Source organism: Argopecten irradians, chromosome 6 (assembly GCF_041381155.1).
Source record: "Argopecten irradians isolate NY chromosome 6, Ai_NY, whole genome shotgun sequence".
NCBI lineage: Eukaryota > Metazoa > Mollusca > Bivalvia > Pectinida > Pectinidae > Argopecten > Argopecten irradians.
Genome location: NC_091139.1, coordinates 23,264,013 through 23,288,199, shown reverse-complemented (window position 1 = coordinate 23,288,199; position 24,187 = coordinate 23,264,013). Strand labels below are relative to the sequence as shown.

At 36.8% G+C, this 24,187-nt stretch overlaps 1 protein-coding gene across 6 annotated transcripts in view; it reads right to left on the bottom strand.

The window, feature by feature from the left end:
- Positions 1-483: 483 nt before the first annotated feature.
- The window catches only part of LOC138325367 (uncharacterized), a 173,199-nt gene continuing 149,495 nt past the window's right edge, over positions 484-24,187 (bottom strand). For 5 of the 6 annotated variants that reach the window (XM_069270973.1, XM_069270972.1, XM_069270970.1 and 2 more), the window contains 4 exons: positions 10,014-10,231; positions 7,089-7,229; positions 4,537-4,788; positions 484-3,360 (listed from right to left, as the gene is read on the bottom strand). In XM_069270973.1, coding sequence (XP_069127074.1) covers positions 3,212-3,360; positions 4,537-4,788; positions 7,089-7,229; positions 10,014-10,231 — 760 coding nt within the window. In that variant the 3' untranslated portion in view covers positions 484-3,211. The remainder of the gene's footprint in view (positions 3,361-4,536; positions 4,789-7,088; positions 7,230-10,013; positions 10,232-24,187) is intronic. The other variant, XM_069270969.1, reaches the window with a different exon arrangement.

Sequence of the window (24,187 nt, the reverse complement as noted above, 5' to 3'; positions counted from 1 at the left end):
TGATTGGTCAGGTTTTTTCTCTCCTGAACTGCCTCCAGTTTAATTCACTATGAGATAGTCCAGGGGTGGATATGACGTCAGCGATAGTAACCCCTTGAACATCAAGGATGATTCCAGGGGTGTATAGAATTAAAGTGCTACTGTATAACAGCTGACAGTGATCTCGAAACAAAAAAGAGTTAACCTGCTTTTGTAACTTAAATTTGGACTTAAAATCTGTTTTTGACTTTGAATTTGGTCAGTCCTCAGAAGGAATTTGGTTTGATTGAAGTCCTTTGATAGCCAGGAGTCATTTATTGAGGAGGTGGAGGAAACCTGGAGAAAACAACTGACCACTTGGGTCTCGACTTTGTGACCCAATATCAGGACAATGTCAATGTTTTACTTGACACATGAACACATGTCATTCTTTCCAAGGCATTTTGAGTAGGAAAGTCCAACCAGAACAGGGAAGTAGACAGAAATAATGACACAAAGTCTATGTAAAAGTGTTTATAAAAATTTTTAATTGAATATTTTTCTATTCTTAAATAACATTTTAATGATGAAATGCTAATATTAACATGAGACACAATACTACTGTAAACAGGTACTTGTGTGCTGATTCGGCACCAACTTCAGGTATTCACATAGTGAAAAGTACACCTTTACAGTGTGGTAATCAGGTCTGTGATGTGTGTGGACAGTTTCACTGACGTTATCAAATTGCACTTCAGCAGAACCTCACATACATGTAATGTCAGTAGTTGTTTGGACCTTGAACACGAGTTAAAATCCATTGCTAAACATATCATTTGACTCTAAACCACAAAGTTAATTGTTGTAATTTTAAACTGGTGTTTGTAGCTTTGTTGAAATGCTATCACATTAAAAAACTATTCAAATCATGGACACCTAAGTTACTATATCATCAATTAAAATTATTTAACAGCAGTGAGTTTTAACAAAATGCCTTTGTGATGAGACAGAGTTAAAGCAAATTTGACACATGTATATTGAAGCATTCACAAGTTGGTCTTCAGTGACTTAAAATAGCACATTGTGTTTTATAATTGTCTTTGGTGGTTTGGTTGTCAATACCAAAGCAATGGCGTCTCTTCTATTTATATTTTCATGAAAATTAAAATTAAGTAAGTGGACGGATGTTTTATCACTACATAAAAGGATTAACAATAAAATAAACTGGACAGCTGTCTATCATGGCGAAGCTAAGACTGAGTTACACTTAACTTAAGCCAAAAAATATTGTCATAGTTAGCATGACATTTAACATTGAGTTTTGTTACAGTCAAGTGTCACTTGGCGACATCTGTCATAGCTAGCCAACACAAACATCCGACACCCTGATAACTGACTGTTAATGCTGACCTTATGCCACATTTGACAGTTTAATAGTGTACAGGATGAGGAGGGGCTAGTTAGGATATTCCTTTCTAACACCATTCCCTGAATGGCACCCCGACACCGTGGATTTTGACCTCTCACATTATCACCCCAAGGCTAAGATAGATTCTCACAATAGCTGTTCCTACATTTTCATTCAACTGATTTCATTGTGTGGATTTAATTTTATTACAAGTTCCAGAGTTATCTAGAATATCCAAACTTAAAGCACCTGCATTCATTAATGTACACTTTCAAAATATTGAAATCAATATCATTAGCCATGGACATGCTAATTAAATATTGTAATTAAGTGTGTGTTATATCTTATGTGACCAGACTACGAGATGAAGCTCTACTGTTTCGAGTAGGTACATGTAATAATACATAAAATATATATTATGTGCAATTTTATAAATAAATTGTGAATTTTAGCATGCTATACTTCATATAAATAATCAGGAGTGTTTCCATGTCAAAATGATTGTAATATATGGATTGGGCTCACGACTACTCTATACTTGTGCATTCAAAGTCTACCAATAAATTGTCGACATAACTAGTACTGTTTTACTTCATACAACCTCTTAATGCATACAAACAATCAGAATTTATGATATAGTAACAAGTTCAAAACTAGACATTAAAACTGTCCCACTTTAACTGAAACTCTATGTACAGAGAGATTGCAAGCTCCTTCATTGTGATTGCTGGACGACAGTAAGACCTCTGGATGTTAGGCATTTTTCCTAGGCTTATTACTTAAAACGCATCACTTCTGCATGGAGTCTGAACATTATACATTATGGATTCATATGACAAAGTTTTTCTGAATGCTTTTATTTTATCTATTTTTCCCCCAAAAATGTCTATTGTATCACATCAAATACAAAATATTAATTACTTTTTTACACTGTTTTCTTGATGATGTCTTTTCTGTTTACTCAACATACTTTGGAATGCATACACAATATTTCCATGCATGTTTATATAAAGAGTTTTCACACACTTTCAAATCACCAATTTCTATTTTTCTTTTCAAATACCTTTTTGGCTAAGCTAGGTTTGATATGACATAATTCACAATGAATTCTGAACGTTTAGTCTCTAAAATAATGTTGGTCAAAATTGTTCTGTTTTAAAATACGAAAAAAAAGGGGTCATCGATCGAAGTATCACTTGTTTTGCCAATTGTTAATTTACTCTTCAGTTATGTTAGTAACATGTAGGAAACAACATTTTGTTTTGACAAGAATTGGATTTTTTTTCTATACAAGTATATTTTCTAGGTTATCAATACATTTGTTAGCATTATGGACACATTGAAAGTAACACATTTATAATGAACTCAATAATTTTAACAAAAATAGTAAAATGATTCTGTCAACAAAAATGATCTGTACTTATAATATGTAGTATAAAATGTAAAACTATATCTCAACAGTAACTTAGGACGGAATCACCCTTGTCTTACACACAGGACTAGCTGTATAGAAATCCACCAAGATGTCCTGAGGGGGAAGGAGAAACAGGTGCTCTCTAGGGGCGGGGCTATCCTCCTCCACCTCTATCAAGTTAGGTGCTTTATAAGCCCTCTGTGGCCATCTCAGCACTGTAACTACACATAGGCTTTCTCTGCCTTCCTCCATATGCTGACCAGTCAAACAGAGCACTGGCGTGGTCAGCTTGACCACACGACTGGTCACTCCTCTAGACCACTGTTGTCCAATATCACAATTAGAATGCCCTAGTTGAGGGTATCACAGATAACTTTGTAGTGATCAGTAGTATTTGGCTCAGTATGTGTTAATGGTGGTAGGTTGAACAATCAAGAGTCTCGGTCCTGTTTCACCTTCTTTTTCACCTTTTTACTCCTTTCATATCTAACTGTCTCTGCCTCAAGGGCACTTAACTCCATGAGTCTCTGCTGGAAGGATGCAGGAGCACCAACAAGGGGGTCTGTGTACTTAGGCTCCACTGTGAACAACAGAAACATTATACATCAAACACACTTCAGTAATTAATCCTAAATAAATGGGAGTATACATCTTATATCATATTTAAATGTTAAAAACTGCTTCACAGCAATAGAGTAAATGGAACACAAAGTGGATAGCCTAGACAAGGGATTTACAAGTGTATCATAAGCTGTGTGTTATCTAGAAATCTTATAACCTTAAAGTTATATTTGCTGTCAATGGGTGAAAAGTTGACATGTTATTTTTTCTTCAGTAATTTAATGAAAGCCATCAGGTTAGATGAATTCAGCTGTGAAAATCATTCAAATGGACAGTCAAATGTGTAGTATGCGGCCCTTATAAACATCAGTTACAATACAGAATTGATGGCTTTTTTATGCACATTGTTGTTTCTTATGCCTTATGTATGTTTAGATGGAAACATACCCATAGAAATCATTTTACAATTAGGTACTAACAGCATTGTTAAAAATGTGAAATGAAATTGTAGAACACAACTTGATCTCATGGTCCGTCCACATTTACATGTATATGCACTAAATTCGCAGCACTGTAAATATAATGATTTTTTTGCAATCCTATTAAAAATCATTGTCAGCTTTTCTTTATACTTGTAAAATCAAAACCTATGCAGTATAAGTATTGTATTTCCCGTAGTTTTGGTTACTTTTGGTGGTGAATAACACATTAAATGCTCTTCTTAATTTATGGGTATATTACAATTACGGCACATATGACTTTAACACCACAATCTGAGAAAGGGCACACACACTTCAAGTAAATGTTAGCAACTGGTTTTAATAGCTTACCTGGACCAAAACATGCAAATTCAACGTTTCCTTTTTATCAGTACTAGTCATAAAGTATGCGATTGATTTTAACCAAATTTGGGCAGATGGGGGTCAGTCTATTTTGCATGAATATAATGACTCTATTCCCTTTAGGGCACAAAGGGCACAACCAAATAGGGGAAATATAGTGGTAAATTCAATGAAAAATCCTGCTAGTCATAAATTAACACATGCCCTCAAATAAGTCTTGCTTCTTTCTCTTTTTTGCTTACAATTAAATAAAATTCAAAATAACTCGCACATAAAATAATATTAAAATGAGTAAGGGACTTTGGGGGTTATTAGGATTGTTAGTAAAAATGAAAAAATCACTGCACACTTACGCTTACCGTCCTTGATATTGTTCTTCATGCTTGAGGCTGGGGCATTCTGTACCATGATGGGTTTGACATTGGAGCCATACTTCCTCGTCTGTGACAAGGTGGTGGAACTGTTAGAGCCTGTTCCTGTGGAGACGGTTTTACCAGGAGCAGACTGCGATGGCCCTGAGTGGTTTTTCTGAGGAGGCTGCTGTGACTGTTGAGCACCAGGACTCCAAATGGTGCCCATGGCTATAAGTTCATCAGCATCCTTCCCTGTAAATCAAAGTAAAACGTTAAATATGATATAGATTTAGAAATATTTTTAAGATGCTATTTTCATTTGAAATTGCTCCGAGATGTGACAAACATGTGTTACATGTCCCCATCTCTGCCCATTACATGGTGGGTATATAACAAACCTGCTGCTAATATTTTTGTTACTGTTACCAGGAAGGATTGATTTTGACCTACCAAATCCTGCCATGATGCTGAGACTATACTTGGCTCGGCTCCTTAATACAGATGAAGGATATAAGAAGATTGGTCGAGTACAGGAGTTCCTACTGTGATAATGTGTTTAGTCAGTTACTATAGACTAATGACGGAGATGTCACAGGTAAAAACTCGCAATGAAAGTAGGTAATCAATATTATAGTAATAATGTAACAAGCCATGCGAGATGGAGGCAGTAGTCGATAGCCTCTCACTCACCGCCTCCAGCATCAATAATAAATCACCACCAGACCTCATCCTGTTGGAGAGTGTACCATGTAAGGGCATTCAGTCTGGAAAGTGCACTTTTATATATCCTTGATGGGTTAGTGCTCTAGATCCGCTAAGTAATAGGTAGATCAATGGGTAAAATGTTTGTGGAACTTAATTCGTAGATCTAGAATCTTTCAATGTTAAGATTTGAATTTGGTGACAATCATTCCTCTTACCAGGTTTTGATCATACAACTTTACCTTGGTTATCAAAATTACACACTTCTAACCTGGTTATAAACATTATATACTTCTAACCTGGTTATCAATATTATACACTTCTAACATGGTTATCAACATCAAACAGTTCTAACCTGTTTATCAACATTATATACTTCTAACCTGGTTAAGAGATATTTCATACCTAATTAATCATAAAACTTTAGACTTGTTGTAAGCATTATAAACTGTTAACCTTGTTATATTTAATACCTTAAACCGTTCCCTTTCCCAAAGAATGTTATTCGCCATATTTGGTTACAATCATGCAGAGCTCTATGAGATGTAGCGATTTAAATGAAGGATGACGGACAGAAAGACAATGACGGACACCGTGCCATCTCATAAGCTCACCGGCCCGGAGAGCTCAAATATATAACGTAACAGAGTGATTGTCATCTTTCTGGAGTTCCTTAGACTTCTAAAATGAGCTAATATTTAATACCCATGCATCGCTATATACTTTCAATTTATACTGAGAGCCTCTATCACCGTCCTACAGTAAATGTTATATTAATCTCATTTACAATGAAAATAAAAAGTTGATGCCATAAACTGTAATGAAAGGTCAGAGTATGTAATGAACATTATATTACCAGTTATGTTTCTGTCTCACTCACAGAATCTACAAAATGGTGGATTGCTGACAATATCTACCTACCTGTCAGTGCAGACACAAACTACTCCAATACATTGTACTTACAGTTCCTACTGACCATATGGCGAACAAACTTTCCTTCAATCTTCGGCAGCCGAAGCCGCTTAGAATTCATATAAGCAAATTTAACTTGTATGGCCATTTTAGCAATATGGCGTCTATAAAAATATCTGTTAGCATTATCTAGGGAGTGTCTACAGGGGGCGGACATTGTAACATGTATAATACCAGATGGTACACGTTAAACCTACATTTCTTTGACTATAGTTCACCACAGGTTGCTAATATAATATTTGATTTGGTTTCAATTACACTTATGTATTGTGAAGGCCGCTCTGATTCTGTTTTGGTTGTTTGAGGGTACAATGTGTTCTGGTGTGTGCTAGCCATGATATGATAGCTGATCATCCATTGTTCTTTATGACAGACAGATTATTATCTAGTCAATTTGAATCACACAATGAATTATTTATCAAGTTAAAGAATTTGGTTAGGCATTTTGATAGATAATAAACACAAAATGTATTGTAGTAAAATTTGAATATCCTTGTAAACAGTCTGATAAATTGCTGAAATATACAAGCTTTATTCACAGCTATGGACTGATGGAACTGCCAACAGGAGGCCCAGAGGGCCTGTATCATTTTAAATTTACAGATGCTACAAATGCTTAATTTCTGAGAAAAAGTCATTTATATGGAAATAGCCAAATGGACCCATTTTGGCCCTGCCCCTTAATAGGCTTGTTTATCATTTGTATAATTTTGAGTCCCCACCTATATGGAAGCTACCAGTCAAATTTGGTTACTCTCCCACCAGAGGTTATGAAGAAGTTGATTGTTGACATACAGAAGGAAAGACGGACACCAAATGCCATGCCACGTATGGTATAGCATATTAAGCAAACATTGGTCCTTCACTGCCATGCTTACCTGAGGTATGACTTCTGGAGCTGAACAAGGGCTCTCCTTTGAGTAGCGAAGATCGAAGACCATTGGGGCGATACTGATTGGTTTGTTTGGAAGAAGGCAGTATTGGGCGTAAATTATCTTCACTCTCCTTTCCAAATGAAACTGTGGGAACAAGACAAAAGTATCAGTCGGCATGGATAATCATGCGTCCAGGCAATCAATTTTAGGCTATACCAACATATAACTCAAAGTTCTAATTATAATGGTTGGCAAGTTGATTTTTCTTTAAAATAACTCTAACTACTCTATCTTTCTATTTTTACTGACTGATCCACTATAGACAGGTGTGACTTTTCGTAATTCCTTCTAAAGACAGGTGTGACTTTCATACCTCCCACTATAGACAGGTGTGACTTTCATATCTTCCACTATAGACAAGTGTGACTTTTCGTAATTCCTTCTAAAGACAGGTGTGACTTTCATATCTCCCTCTATAGACAGGTGTGACTTTCATACCTCCCTCTATAGACAGGTGTGACTTTCATATTTCCCTCTATAGACAGGTGTTACTTTCATACCTCCCTCTATAGACAGAAGTGACTTTCATACCTCCCTCTATAGACAGGTGTGACTTTCATACCTCCCGATATAGACAGGTGTGACTTTTATACCTCCCTCTATAGACTGGTGTTTCTTTCATACCTCCCTCTATAGACAGGTGTGACTTTCATACCTCCCTCTACAGACAGGTGTTACTTTCATACCTCCCTCTATAGACAGGTGTGACTTTCATACCTCCCTCTATAGACAGGTGTGACTTTTATACCTCCCTCTATAGACAGGTGGGACTTTCATACCTCCCTCTACAGACAGGTGTTACTTTCATACCTCCCTCTATAGACAGGTGTGACTTTCATACCTCCCTCTATAGACAGGTGTGACTTTTATACCTCCCTCTATAGACAGGTGTTTCTTTCATACCTCCCTCTATAGACAGGTGTGACTTTCATACCTCCCTCTATAGACAGGTGTGACTTTCATACCTCCCGCTACAGACAGGTGTGACTTTCATACTTCCCTCTATAGACAGGTGTTACTTGCTTACCTCCCTCTATAGACAGGTGTTACTTTCATACCTCCCTCTATAGACAGAAGTGACTTTCATATCTCCCTCTAAAGACAGGTGTGACTTTCATACCTCCCGCTATAGACAGGTGTGACTTTCATACCTCCCTCTATAGACAAGTGTGACTTTCATACTTCCATCTACAGACAGGTGTGACTTTCATACCTCCCTCTATAGACAGGTGTTTCTTTCATACCTCCCTCTATAGACAGGTGTGACTTTCATACCTCCCTCTATAGACAGGTGTGACTTTCATACCTCCCGCTACAGACAGGTGGGACTTTCATACCTCCCTCTATAGACAGGTGTGACTTTCATACCTCCGTCTATAGAAAGGTGTCACTTTTATACTTCCCTCTATAGACAGGTGTGACGTTCATACCTCCCTCTATAGACAGGTGTTACTTTCATACCTCCCTCTATAGACAGAAGTGACTTTCATACCTCCCTCTAAAGACAGGTGTGACTTTCATACCTCCCGCTATAGACAGGTGTGACTTTCATACCTCCCTCTATAGACAGGTGTGACTTTCATACTTCCATCTACAGACAGGTGTGACTTTCATACCTCCCTCTATAGACAGGTGTGACTTTCATACCTCCCTCTATAGACAGGTGTGACTTTCATACCTCCCTCTATAGACAGGTGTGACTTTCATACCTCCCACTACAGACAGGTGTGACTTTCATACCTCCCTCTATAGACAGGTGTGACTTTCATACCTCCGTCTATAGAAAGGTGTCACTTTTATACTTCCCTCTATAGACAGGTGTGACGTTCATACCTCCCTCTATAGACAGGTGTTACTTTCATACCTCCCTCTAAAGACAGGTGTGACTTTCATACCTCCCTCTATAGACAGGTGTGACTTTCATACCTCCCTCTATAGACAGGTGTGACTTTCATACCTCCCTCTATAGACAGGTGTGACTTTCATACCTCCCTCTATAGACAGGTGTGACTTTCATACCTCCCTCTATAGACAGGTGTGACTTTCATACCTCCCTCTATAGACAGGCGTGACTTTCATACCTCCCGCTATAGACAGGTGGGACTTTCATACTTCCATCTATAGACAGGTGTGACTTTCATACCTCCCACTATAGACAGGTGGGACTTTCATACCTCCCTCAATAGACAGGTGTGACTTTCATACCTCCCTCTATAGACAGGTGTGACTTTCATACCTCCCTCAATAGACAGGTGTGACTTACATACCTTCCTCTATAGCTAGTATTTAACCTTTACCTTTCTCTTTAACCTTTAACCTTACCATTCTCTATACCCATCAACCTTTATCTTTTCTTCAACCTTTAAGCTTTATCTTTCTCTATAGCCTTTATAAGTTATCTTTCTCTACAACCTTTAACCCTTACCTTTGTCTATAACCTTTAAACTCTACCTTTCTCTATAGCCATTAGCCTTTGCATTTCTCTATAACCTTTAACCCTTACCTTTTTGTTATAACCTTTAACCCTTACCTTTCTCTATAACCTTCAATCCTTACCTTTCTCTGCAATCTTTAACCTTTACATTTCTGTATAACCTTTAACCCTTACCTTTCTGTATAACCTTTAACCCTTACCTTTCTCTATAACCTTCAATCCTTACCTTTCTCTGCAATCTTTAACCCTTATCTTTCACTACAACCTTTTACCCTTACCTTTGTCTTTAACCTTTAACATTTACCTTTCTCTATGACCTTGAACCCTTACCTTTCTCTATGACCTTTAACCCTTACCTTTCTCTATAACCTTTAACCCTTACCTTTCTCTATAACCTTTAACCCTTACCTTTCTCTATAAACTTTAACCCTTACCTTTCTCTATGGACAGGGACTTACGGGAGCCGCCCTTACTCCCTGGCCTCCTTCCACTTTGATCACTAAGGTCCCGGGAACCTAGCCGTTCTCGATCCTTTGGATTATAGTCTATAAAACTGTTCTGTCGAATATCATCTACTTGTGGAGACTGCCGAACTTCATTTCCATACAATATGTCGGCTGTTGAGTAGGGAACAGTGGGCGTGCTTGAGGAACTGAAATGACACAAAATATCCAAAACTAAAAATCTTTTCCAGTAGTTCCAACTGTGTGAGCCATTCTAATGTGTAGATCAGCACCAGTGTGTATGCTATAATCTATAGTCCCCTAATCCAGGCTTAACACACCAACTTAAAGTCAAACAAACAAAAGATTAATGCCAAGTCAAATCAACTTCTTAAACACATCATACCTAACAACTATTAGTAGTGCCTTCTGATAGACCTAATCTCCTTTCTAAGATGATATTAACGTGTAAACTTAATAGTATTGCTCTTGTAATTAGAAGAAACAACAAATACTACTCAAAATTTGCTAAGGATCACATCTTAAATCTTAGCTAAAAATTGGTACAAAATAAAAAATATTATTGTTCTTCTATATAGTTGTACGTATGCATGAAATCGTCTCTGTGTATCACGTGGCATTTTGACATTTTGACACAGATTCTTCTCCGACAACACACTAGACACCATTTGAATGCTTCTGAAATGGATAGGGGCATTTAAATGCTTCTGACATTGATAGGGGCATCGGTATATTACAGTCTGGTAGGTCTCAACGTGATGTAGCCAATGACCTTGGTGTGTACCAGAGTGTTGTGTTTTTTCCGCATGTGGAATCGGCATCAAACTTTTGGAACTGTTGCTAGACGACAGCAGGAGGGTGGCAATGGGCTACATCACAGCGTCAGGACCGGTATCTCGTAATTGAAGTTCGTCGTTACAGGTTTTGTAACGCTACGTCACTACAAAATGCCTTCATAAACCCCACTAGAGCTCAAATATCCACGCAAACTGTACGTAATAGACTTCATCAGGCAGGTCTAAGGTCCAGAAGACCTGCAATGAGGATTCCCTTGACTGATAGGCATGCTCAGGCTAGACTTGCATGGGCCCGCGATCATGCGAGATGGACTGTCAGAAACTGGACCCCTGTTTTGTTCACAGACGGGTCCAGATTCTGTCTCAACTGCACAGACAGGCGTGCTAGGTTGTGGAGGCTACCAAATGAAAGATTTCACTCGGCTTACGTCTTCGAACATGACCGATATAGTGGCGGGTCTGTGATGGTCTGGGGCGGTATAAGTGTCCAAGGTAAAACAGACATCCATGTCTTCCCGAACGGCAATTTGATGGCCCAGAGATACTGCAATGAAGTCTTTGATGTCTATATTAGACCATATGCTGGGGCTATTGGTTATTGGTCCGGAATTCATTCTAATGGATGATAACGTTCGCCCGCATAGAGCTTGGGTCAGTGACGCCTATCTTCAGAGGGAAACTATTGAACGTATGGACTGGCCAACTCGTTCCCTTGATCTAAATCCGATAGAGCACGGGTGGGACATGCTACAGGTAGCCATTTCTTCCCGCGTTAACCAGCCAAGGTCACTGCAAGAGCTCTGCGAGAGGAATGGGCATCCATCCAGCAAAATCGGATACGGGACTTAAATATGAACATGCGTCGGCGATGTCGCAGTGTGATTGAAGCTAGGGGAGGTCACACAAGATACTGAAATGAAAATTGTATGAGCAACTGTCTTTAACATGAATTGAATTTTTGCTCCCATTGCCGTGTTTTTACGATTTTGGGGGGTAACTCTGTTTCGCATCTAATTTATCGAGCACTCGTGAAAATTTCATGGTTTTTATGTTGGAACCTGTGTTTAGACATCTTCAAGACATCATTAAATCATTTTTTTTAATAGTGTACAATATAATGAAATTGACATACTATAAAATATACGTAAGTGATCCTTAGCAAATTTTGAGTAGTATATATATGTTACTTATAATGTGTATGTAGCTCAATGTGTAAGGGACATATGTACTGATTAATTACTCTATAGTTTTAGTATTGATCAGTAGACATCCATCATAGATTCATACTACATTGATGACCAAAGTGGTTAGTGCAGCACCTGTTCTTCAGAGAGACTTAATTTTGTGTGTCCCTGAGAGCCCGGCTATGTCAAACATTTTAAAAATTGGGTCCTGATGATGATCCTACACAAATGTCAACCAATGTTATTACTGGTAACATAACCAACCAGTGCTCCAAATCACACAGAAACATGACCGGGACCTCTGTCAACATTGTGTTAATGTAAACAGCATGTGCTTATCAGTTGTACAAGATATGCTACATTTGCTATAAGTATTCAATAAAATGCTTTCATTTCAAAAATTAACATACATTTTTTATTTAAATTCTAAAAGAATCATATACATTATTCATATATTTTTAATGCCTTTTGTTAATGCTGTAGAGTGATAAATGACAACTTGAATAATGTGTATGAAATATTTGGAGGACTGCCAAGCCCAAGTAAGTTAGTTTGCCTTGATTTGGTACTAAATATAAACCAACTCCAATCAGCATATTGAACAGATACATATCTTAAAGCATAAGTCCAACATGTCATATATTGCCTGGGAAAATCATTAGTGGAGCATTATCATGTTTGGTAGTTATGAATATCACCAAAGTATGTGCTACACATGTGATAAGGTATAAATACTGCCCAGCTGTGATGGTAACCTGGGAACACTTCCCCTCCAACCATTAAAACTTACCTCATAAGACCGCCTTCATATTAATCATTCCTCATATCGACTACTTTCCTTCAATATGACATTGTTTAATATATATTTTTGTTCCGAGAACTAAATAATTGGATGTAATACTATATGCAAATACAAACGGCATACTCTTTTATATACACAACATTGTCAGTCGTATAATACACCAATATCCCAGTTCTTAAGGCGCTTCCATCGTGACCTAGGTCTGTTCAAAGTATAATCCTTGGTAGAAAGACTTCGACACAAAACGTTTATTAAAACCACTGTTAGTGTAGATAGGCACACAAAGGTGGATTTACACGTCGATAATACAATCGTACTCATTCATCACAACCAGTCGGTATTATTTAAACATAATAACATATTAGACAAACATGTCGCTACCTTAAATTGACATTGTAGACAAATACAAAGCAGCACCTTCAACACACGTAAAGGTACATTATATTAAGACACAGCTTATAGAATCTAGCAACGTCAACTTCATATAGGTACCAAAGCATACTTAATGTGGAGAAAAAGTGCATATCAATTATATTGAGGTCGATAAGTGTTTTCTTTTCTTGTTCATATAAAAAAAAAATGTATCTACATGTAATCAGTAGTAGTCTGGTATTAGCAGGAGCAAACAACTTTTGTTGCTTATGAGAAGGAGTTTGTCAGACAAAGTTATGTCTACAGGCAGACAGACATACAACCCGATTCCAGTATACCCCCCCATCCCCACCTTAACTGACAGACAGACAGACATACAACCCGATTCCAGTATACCCCCCCATCCCCACCTTAACTGACAGACAGACAGACATACAACCCGATTCCAGTATACCCCCCCATCCCCACCTTAACTGACAGACAGACAGACATACAACCCGATTCCAGTATACCCCCCCCATCCCCACCTTAACTGACAGACAGACAGACATACAACCCGATTCCAGTATACCCCCCCATCCCCACCTTAACTGACAGACAGACAGGCAGACAGACATACAACCCGATTCCAGTATACCCCCCCATCCCCACCTTAACTGACAGACAGACAGACATACAACCCGATTCCAGTATACCCCCCCATCCCCACCTTAACTGACAGACAGACAGACATACAACCCGATTCCAGTATACCCCCCCACCCCCACCTTTCACTTCGTTTGTGGAGTGTATTTGCACCAGGCAGTCATAACAAGAAAAGAATATTGCACTATTTTTGCACAATAAATGCTGTAATCCTTATTAAATCTAGTGATGCTCATGCTTAAAATTAACATGGCATCAAACGTCACTACGGTTCTCTCCACTATTACACCGAGTATTGTTTAACAGCTCCAGGCAAACCTTTACTCCCTATTTAAACCTTCAGACTAAGGAAACGCCAAATCTTGTTCTTTCTCATCTTTCTGGATATATCAAAGTGAATTTGTTTATGGGCTATAGATATAGTGGCCCTGAAAAAAATGATGAAATTTATTTTGGATTGAAGTGATGAAAATTTTATACAAATAAAGATAAGAGTTAAAAAACATCACTATAAGTACCTGGGACTTATCATGCTTGGAATTCTGGAATTGTTAGTGGTTTTAATGTATTGTTCCATCTCTTCCTAGATTTAATTAACATGAATTCCCTTAAGAAATACAGATACAGTAAAATTGAATTTTAGGTTATTTAAGGAATAGACGTTTCTTTTGTTGAGGTTATGAGGGTATAATGATAATGGAGCACGTGTAAATTATGTAACCCCGGCGAAGCCGAGCTACATTAAATTTACACGGGCTCCATTATCATTATACCCTCATAACCTCAACAAAATAAACATCTATTCCTTATATTTACAGTTTTTCAAGTAAATGAATATTATTTTTTCTCGTGACTTCACGTTGCTATGCCATCGACTATTCAAGTAACAATAGAATCGCTGCGCATGTTTTACTAACATTATACACTGATAATGATAATACTAGAAAGCATGGTTATTGAGTCCATGTCAGTGCAAACTGTAAATATTTTGTTCTATTTGATGTCTATATTTATATAAATAACTGTTGACTACGTGCTTTAAGTAATGTTCACCAGTCATTAAATTCACCTTTCACTGTGGAATAGGTTCACAAACTATTCAACAGGATAAGGTAATTAGTCCATGGTAGTGTGTGATAATAGTACACTTTGTCTCAACTATACCTCAACCTGTAACAATAGATGACATCACAGCCATGTTAAAATGAAGTTATAATTCATACACTACCAAATTTGTGTATTTTTTTCCCTCCAAAACAGTCAACTCAAAGAGTTGGAGTATGTCTTCAAATACACCAGAACAATATAGAAACTCAAGTAGGCAGAGATTTATATACAATCGAATTGTTAGACCAGCAAATTATGGTTGTATACTACACAACCAGGGTGGAGGATTAAGTGATTCAATGAAAGATGTACGCCATCTAGACACTCTCAGCAAGTTTTTAACAAGGATAAGGGAGTCCACAAACTTATGACAGAGGGATGACCAAGTACCAAACAAAGTGACAATTTGACTGTCCAGATTTCAACACATTTTCATTACATTATTTCAAATACCCTGGGTAAGCTTTTTATACATCATTTTGTGACAGTTTCCTCTGATTTAGGTTAGACCCAAGACCAGTTCTAGATAAAAGATTAATATTTCATCAAGCAATTTTGAACTCTAAATATTAAGAATTAATTAAATGAGCTATAATGATGGTAACAAATACCGGTAATGCTGTACCTTTTACTGCTGGTATTAGTGGACCTGAAAAAACTGTACATATCCCTCTCAGAGTACAAGTCGTTCTCATGTAATTCAAGCACTTGGCTTTATTCCCAAATTTGTACAATAAATTTCAAAACATAGGCAAGTGGCACCTAGCTAAATCCTGGTTGGAAATTTGGCTTTTGTTAAAATCATATAATCCTCACTCATCTTTGTCTCTAAGCATTTCATAGCTCGAAAGATTAAAACTGGGTGCAAGTAAACAGGAGTGGAGAATGTATTACCCTAGGAGTCTGCCCTACCTATATTTATACCTGAGACTGACCCTATTTGTTAATATAAACAGGACTGATCAAGTAGTACAATATTTTGGTATTTTTCGAGCAGGAAAGTCAAATATACCTTTACGACATAACTGGTCCATCCAGCCATGTCAAACAGCCATGTCATAAATATCGTAATACAAATGTGTAGTATAACACTATAATGACGTCACACAAAGTTTTGATGACATAATCTATATAACATCACATGATTGTCTCAGCTAGTAGATAGAAACGTCACATCTGAGCATTAAACATGTTGACAAATAATCCAAGTGATAACAGAATAGTCACAAACATATACACAGTTGTAGGGGAAAGTGAAGTCACCATGATGATTTGGTCAAATAATTCTACATATCTGTAATGAGCTGTAATGTTTCTTTGATATTTTATCTGTAATGAACTTCATATAAAATCCTGTAAGTAAAGGTAAAATCTAAATATAAGAATCCCTGACTCTATACTAAGTGTCTTCTAACTAACTTCTAACTATACTCCTAACTAATACTAAGTGTCTTCTAACTAACTTCTAACTATACTCCTAACTAATACTAAGTGTCTTCTAACTAACTTCTAACTATACTCCTAACTAATACTAAGTGTCTTCTAACTAACTTCTAACTATACTCCTAACTAATACTAAGTGTCTTCTAACTAACTTCTAACTATACTCCTAACTAATACTAAGTGTCTTCTAACTAACTTCTAACTATACTCCTAACTAATACTAAGTGTCTTCTAACTAACTTCTAACTATACTCCTAACTAATACTAAGTGTCTTCTAACTAACTTCTAACTATACTCCTAACTAATACTAAGTGTCTTCTAACTAACTTCTAACTATACTCCTAACTAATACTAAGTGTCTTCTAACTAACTTCTAACTATACTCCTAACTAATACTAAGTGTCTTCTAACTAACTTCTAACTATACTCCTAACTAATACTAAGTGTCTTCTAACTAACTTCTAACTATACTCCTAACTAATACTAAGTGTCTTCTAACTAACTTCTAACTATACTCCTACTAATACTAAGTGTCTTCTAACTAACTTCTAACTATACTCCTAACTAATACTAAGTGTCTTCTAACTAACTTCTAACTATACACTCCTAACTAATACTAAGTGTCTTCTAACTAACTTCTAACTATACTCCTAACTAATACTAAGTGTCTTCTAACTAACTTCTAACTATACTCCTAACTAATACTAAGTGTCTTCTAACTAACTTCTAACTATACTCCTAACTAATACTAAGTGTCTTCTAACTAACTTCTAACTATACTCCTAACTAATACTAAGTGTCTTCTAACTAACTTCTAACTATACTCCTAACTAAACTCTCTAACTAACTGACTAACTATCTGTTGTATCTCCATAAATAAGAAACATATCCCTACTCTCAATTCTAATGACAGGTGGCAATTGCAAAAATGGGTGAGAAACAATTAACATGTCTACAAATGTAAGTGAAAGGTTTGAGATAATTGAAGGCTTATAATCCTTTCCTGTTTGTCTGGGAAGTAAGGGATTAACTCTGGCACCTATTATAGCTAGAATATATTTGACAATGGATAGTAAATTACAGGCAAAAATAAAAAATGACTATTCTGCAAATTTAGTATTTGCACTGGTGAAATGTTCTATTAATTAAATTTATGTGATCAACAGAATCTTACACTCGTGACAATGTAATATGATAATTTCATGTCACATAGCCATTCATGTAAGATCCTCTATTTTTACTAAAATTTATGTTAATAAACTGTTGAAATATGATCATGTTTAGAAACTGACCGAGACTGACCAGCACATACCATCAAATGACCATTTAATCCTTAACAAAAGAGGAATGTTTATGTTAGATCTATATATACTTACTGGTCCATAGCAATAATAAAACAGACAAACTCAGGGCAAGTCCATTAAGTACTTACAGTAAATGTTGACTTTACTGATATCATTCTACAGCTTTAACCTCAGGGTAACATCAGCAAAAATAAATTAAACTGAAATTTATTTTGTAAAACTGAAGTCAATTTAGGAGATCGAGAACTTTAACCTAAATACCATGTTTTGATTGTATAACTTACAAATATGATGTATTACAAATTACATTGACATGTAAACTGAACATGTTCATTTTTCTGGATTGCAGTGATACTTACGGAATCACTGGCAGAGAACGCAATCTGACAGGGAACATCCACGGACATTCTGGGTAGATAAACGAGGCTTTTTTAGGACGTTGAGCGGCACCCTGAGGAATCTGCATTGATTCCATTAGAGTAGACAATAATCCCACTTAGAACATGAGGGTTTTGAACACGGTCACTTTTGGAGATCATCACTTGACCTCCTGTTACTGACTACTGTCCCCGCCTGTGTACACGATGTGGGACTTTAGTGTCTCAGGTGTCCACCTAGTGTGTCAGTACAAACACCTTCAGCCCAATACCTCACACAACCTCTCTCATAAATGTGCTAAGAGCTGTTCCCTTTACAGCAATGGTAGAGACGTGATATTCCTGCAACTCCAAAGTGAGTTATCTGTATTTAAGTATCGTACAGGTAACCACAAATTAAACGCCAATGAAATTGCCATCTGAGACACTCTCCCCAGTGTAGCTATCCTGGGGTGCTCTAACCACCAAGGATCAATACCTTTAAGGTATAGTGACAGCATCCATACCTATAAGCTGTATACACTCTACACCATGCACCGAAGTCGTCATTTGTTAATTACGACACAGAATTGTTTAACACAAGAAACTTTCAGTAGAGTTATTGTTGTAGCTCTATACACATATTGAACAAGAAATGAGTGAGGAACAAGGCATGACCTTTGACCTACCGATCCCCTGGTTCGGGCTGATCGTTGGATAGGATTTAAGGAGTATGAATGTGGATCGATCAATGTTCCTAATGTAGATATTAGGCACCTACAGTGGTAAACACTATTTTTGGTACCAATAATGAGAATGTTGATATTCAATAAGCATTAACAATGCTTGCCTTACCAGAGCAGAAATCTATATTGGATTTAAATAACACTATTAATATATTTACCTGAATTAAATATCGAGCGGACAAAGAGCATGTGATTTGATGGTAGGCCGATATTTCTGGGCCACAGATTTGTACACTTGGCTGAACATCAGTCTAAGACTGCATGGATTCAAAAAGCCTAAGTCAGTGGTTACAAATTCCATCACGGCTCATAATCTGTTTGATCCTGAATAATCACTTAATTCAGTTACATATTCAAGTATGTGGCTTCCTTTAAGCTATTGAACATTGATCAAACTATTTAATAAAATAGAAATATAGGTTATTAATTTACTAAAAGTATTAAAGCATTAAGTAAAGTAAAACAGTTAATTTTAGAAATTCAGATTTAGTAATTTATAAAACAGATTAAAAATAAATTTCAGTAGTTTTGTTTAATTTTGATTTAAAACATAAGTTCCAATAACAGCCTTGTTTAAGATTTGTGCTAAATGGGGTAAAATTTTTAGGCCATATCTTATGTAAATATGTCGTCACAAACACCCATAAACATAAACCTAATGGCAATCTTTGCCATACAAGTCAATACAATCGTATGAACTTGTTCCATATATCTGACGTAACTTTTTCTTGTTTGACCCTGAACTTTAACCTTCCAGTGAATGAAATGTCATTCAGTCCCACAAAGACGTGACATCACATTCACGGAATGACATTATTTTTACTATATCGATATCCCCAATTAAGTAGTATCACTAAGGACGTACCAGGTTCAGATGGTCCAGGAAACAATGAGAACCCGGAGAGAAACCTGCACCAACCAACGAACAGTACTAGGTATCTGCCCTACATGGGATTCAAACTCGCTACCCAAAAGGTGAGCTTTTGGTACCCAGGTAATAACAATGTTGGGACATCTTTACTACTCGACCACCATAGTCCAATGGACAGAGAGATGTCAGGCTAGAAGGTGGGACTTATTTAAAGATCTCACTCACAAGGTTGTTAAATGAATATTGTGTCCCCTTACCACATAAGTCATCTAGGGTATATTTCTACTTAAAACATGTATATCACATGATGGTAGAACAATGTGATTAAAATGTCTACATGACATCATATCGTATTGTTGCAATAGGACATTTCACCTTTCCCATTGCATTGATGTTGTGATATTGGTCTACTCTCACTTACTTAGCTCTATAGGAAGGCCAACCTACCACACACATCCTCCTCCATTTTGGAGGATTAACTATATCTGTACAGTCGTGTGATTTGTTTCTATAGTGTCCTGTTACTCTGTATCTGTCTCCACAACTGAGTGGTGATATTGGTATCAGATTTGTTTGCCTAATTGTCATCAATAGAAATAAATATTTCATAATGGCACATGTTGATATATACACTATACAACATGACTGATATACCAGGATATTAGTATGAAACAGGCCTAGATCTATACACACAATCTCTGTAGGATCTCCACACTAATGAGATCAGCCTACCTCCGACAAATCATCGGCGACACGTCCAATATCACCCGCACACCTGAGAAACACTAAAATATTAACATGTAATTGAGAAGTCTATATACCTGCAAAACTAGTATACTATGTGTCATTATCCAATTTAGTCGTGATATCTGAACCCTGTCTAATTATTATTTTATCATAGCTGTCCTCCATATACAATGTAATAATTACCTCATTATCAAACAATAGCGGTATTCAACATTATAGTGCCTTTACTGAGTATCACATTGACTGATAAGTTGGTCAGAGTTATCTCCCTTGGTCTATATGTGACCTGGTTACTATAGGTGACGGGCGACAACAAACCAGCCTACACATGTATACACTATAGCCTACACACAGAGCCTCAATACCAACACGCCTGATATTGATTACATATTTTAGCGAGTTGACATTTAATATTGAATATTTTGATACAACAATATAGTACAACTATCAGACAATACTTAGCTCAGTAATCACTGAAGTACCCGGTTAATTAATTTAGTCATTAAGTCATACCAATGCCAAAATCACACACTTGAGAAATATAACAAAGGCTGCAAAATGTATACCTGTGCATTATAACTGGACCCAGAACATGTTTGATTACATCAAGACCTTGGCAATCTCCTTATAATATAAGACTTCACCGATTTAAAGAGATTAAAATTTAGATAGGAATGTTATACCTCTGACTTGAGTTTGTCATTTTTCCCGAGAACGGTCGTGTAGGGGAGGTTGTTCCTCTAGCATATTATTTAAGGCCTGCTTGTCTGACTTTGGTCTCGATGGTTGATGGTACACATCTTCAGACAGCAGAGTGATGGAACACCTAGCTCCGTAAATGTTTCTCAGTTTGGAATTGTTACGTAGGTTCACCATGGATGTTTTCCGGGTGTCGGAGGCAGCTACAGTCATTGTACATGGATCTCCAACAAGGATGCCAGAGCACTATATCTACATGTGGACATGTAATCAACTAGAACAATGGCTATACTCAGCGCTGCATCATTCTACATCCTAGGCATGGAAACTGTCACCACAAATATCACGGCAGTATATCATCCTGTAAATGGCCATGCCCAACAATAGTACCACATAGCATGCTTTATTTAGTTCACTGTCGTGTTATTTATATACAGGCTATAGTCAGACCGGTGAAAGTGTCCACTGTACTACACACAATCAGCTAGATCTAACTGACTAAGGCTTTACCACAGCCTTAGGACAGCTAATACAAGGACCTACGTACCCCACACTGGAGCCTGAATTACATACTAAAAAGGACAGACTTTAAATACAGATTCAATTATCTGGCTATATAGGACTATTAGTCTGTTATTCATGACTGGCTTTATATTTCACATGATATCGCAGTCAGTTGTGTGTATATACCCAAAGTCTGGGGACACAGATTTTATCTGTGATCAGATTGTGAACACAGCTTCATCAATATCATTCAGGTTACTAATAATTTGGTAAGATGTCAAAACCAGAACATGTCTACAAACATGGAGGGTGCATGTCTTCTATGATGTTCCTGGCTCACAGTTCAGTATCAGTTTACATTGGTTCAGAATATCACAATGAGACACTTGTTACAGCACTGCAGGTTATGGCCCGGTGTTCCCATTACTCAGGGGTAGTCAATCTTACAGGAGGAATACAACAGCATGCTCTTTTTCCTCTTAGAGAATTTCAGCCATTTTTCACTACATGGAGTGTTAATGAACTAGCTCAGGTTCAATACACATCACTCACAAAGCAACAATGTATCAATATCCCTATGGAATATAAAAGTAATAGTTTCACCAATCGATGGAAGTAGTGATAGAAGCAGCACACTACACTAGACAGATGGAGAACTATCCAGGGATCCACTACAAAACTGTCTCTATCAGATCAACATTAGGGTGCCCAAACAACTGCTGACCGAATTCCAGGTCTAATAGAATATAAACAAATAAAGTCAGACAGAATAGCTGTTTGAGACAATGTACTGTGCACTAGTATCAGCTTGTATGATCTCCACGTCACAGTACGTCCCACAAAGAAGGAGGTTTTAAGTTAAAGTCATCTCCACTTTTATACTGTACATACAGGTAATCCCATCTTGTCACATGGCTAACTGGTGGTAATGCAGCACTGCTAAATAAATTGAACAAACATAGGGTAGGATGAATGCACCCCAATTTTCTGTCCCTGCCTGTCTTGGTTTACAGGTAAGTGCCAGGGAAAGTTGGTGAGTGTTGATCACATTACTGTTGGCCCCCTGACAGCTGAATTTATTGTTAAGGCCATTGTCAAGGTTTATCGACCAGTTGGCCCTGGGTAGATATCAAAATATGTTCTCCAGTGCTTTCTCAACTTTTGTATATTGCCTTGATAAGTAAATCAATACTGTAGGTCACCTAATTATGTATAGGGGGGAAGGGTATTTACAGTCCCTGTCAGTACATACTTAAAGCCAATTATAAATTGAGATCTATAGCTCTTTTAAAATACAACCAAGTTAAGCCTCACTCCAGCCCCTTCACTCAGCCCCCTTACCTACCATAAACATCTACCACAATCTGTACTCAATATTAGATGTACTCAATCATTAAACACTATCACACCCAGTACACAGAATATCCACATAAAAGTGGGATAGGACACATAACTTCCCTGGAAGGAAATTTTAATAACTGAGGAACAAGTTTATCAGTACAAGCTGACAGGATAAAATACCATTGGCAAGTGTGATATATGGTAATTAAAGGGGAGTAACTCCAGGAACAGACATGTACTTGGTATGTACAGCTTCAACATTCACAAAGGGGAAATAACTCCTTGGTCTTTAAGTGGAAATTGACTTTTTTAATGAATACATACAATGAAATTTGTGTAATGGGGTGAATTCTAAATGTTGACCTTAATAGACTGATGACACAAGAAAAAGTATCATTTGTCTGTTATAATCATCATGAGTTAGCTGATAATCATTTATAACGTGCTATATAATCTGGTCTACAAAAATACCACCCACTTGTATTATGTTCAAACTAGCCTTAAGATGATTAAAGCCAATTGGAATATAGATTTCTTACTAAAAATAGATGAAATTGCTTTAAACATAACTTTTTCAAAATATTTTTAAGAGTTTATTTCCTCATGATTTAAAATAAATTACTTTTATTTTTTAACAGGTTCAACTCCTATATTGTGTGAACGCTTATTCCTATATTGTTTGATCAAATTTGGAGATTGATGTTTATTTGGAGTTGTTTTTTTGTTTGCTACTATTCTACTCACTTGTTGGGAAACATATGAAAGACATTTTCTCTTGCTTAAAGATTATATTGATACAAGATGGATAGCTACCAGCTGCTAGCTACATGAATTGTCTGAGCAACCCTCACACTCCTGGGTAAGGACAAAATCTCCAAATGGATTTTGTAAATACATTAAAAGCTTATAATAAAATTTCAGTAATAAATGTATAAAACTATATATGTCATTGTTGATCCAAATGGGCTCAAAACAATTCTAGACTCATTTTGACACCAAGTAATGAATGTTTTTATCTACCAAAGATTAAACAGACAGTTCTAGACATTATAATAGACAGCAGGTATAGTCTATTGAACTTCCTGAATTCAGAAGAGTTAAAGGCCCATTACGTTTCCGAAGCAAAAAAATAAGGTTTCTTAAAAGTAATAAAAACAAAAGAAAATGTATATTAATGGTCTAAGATGAGGTTACAACACCAAACATATGCAAAATTCCTTGCGTA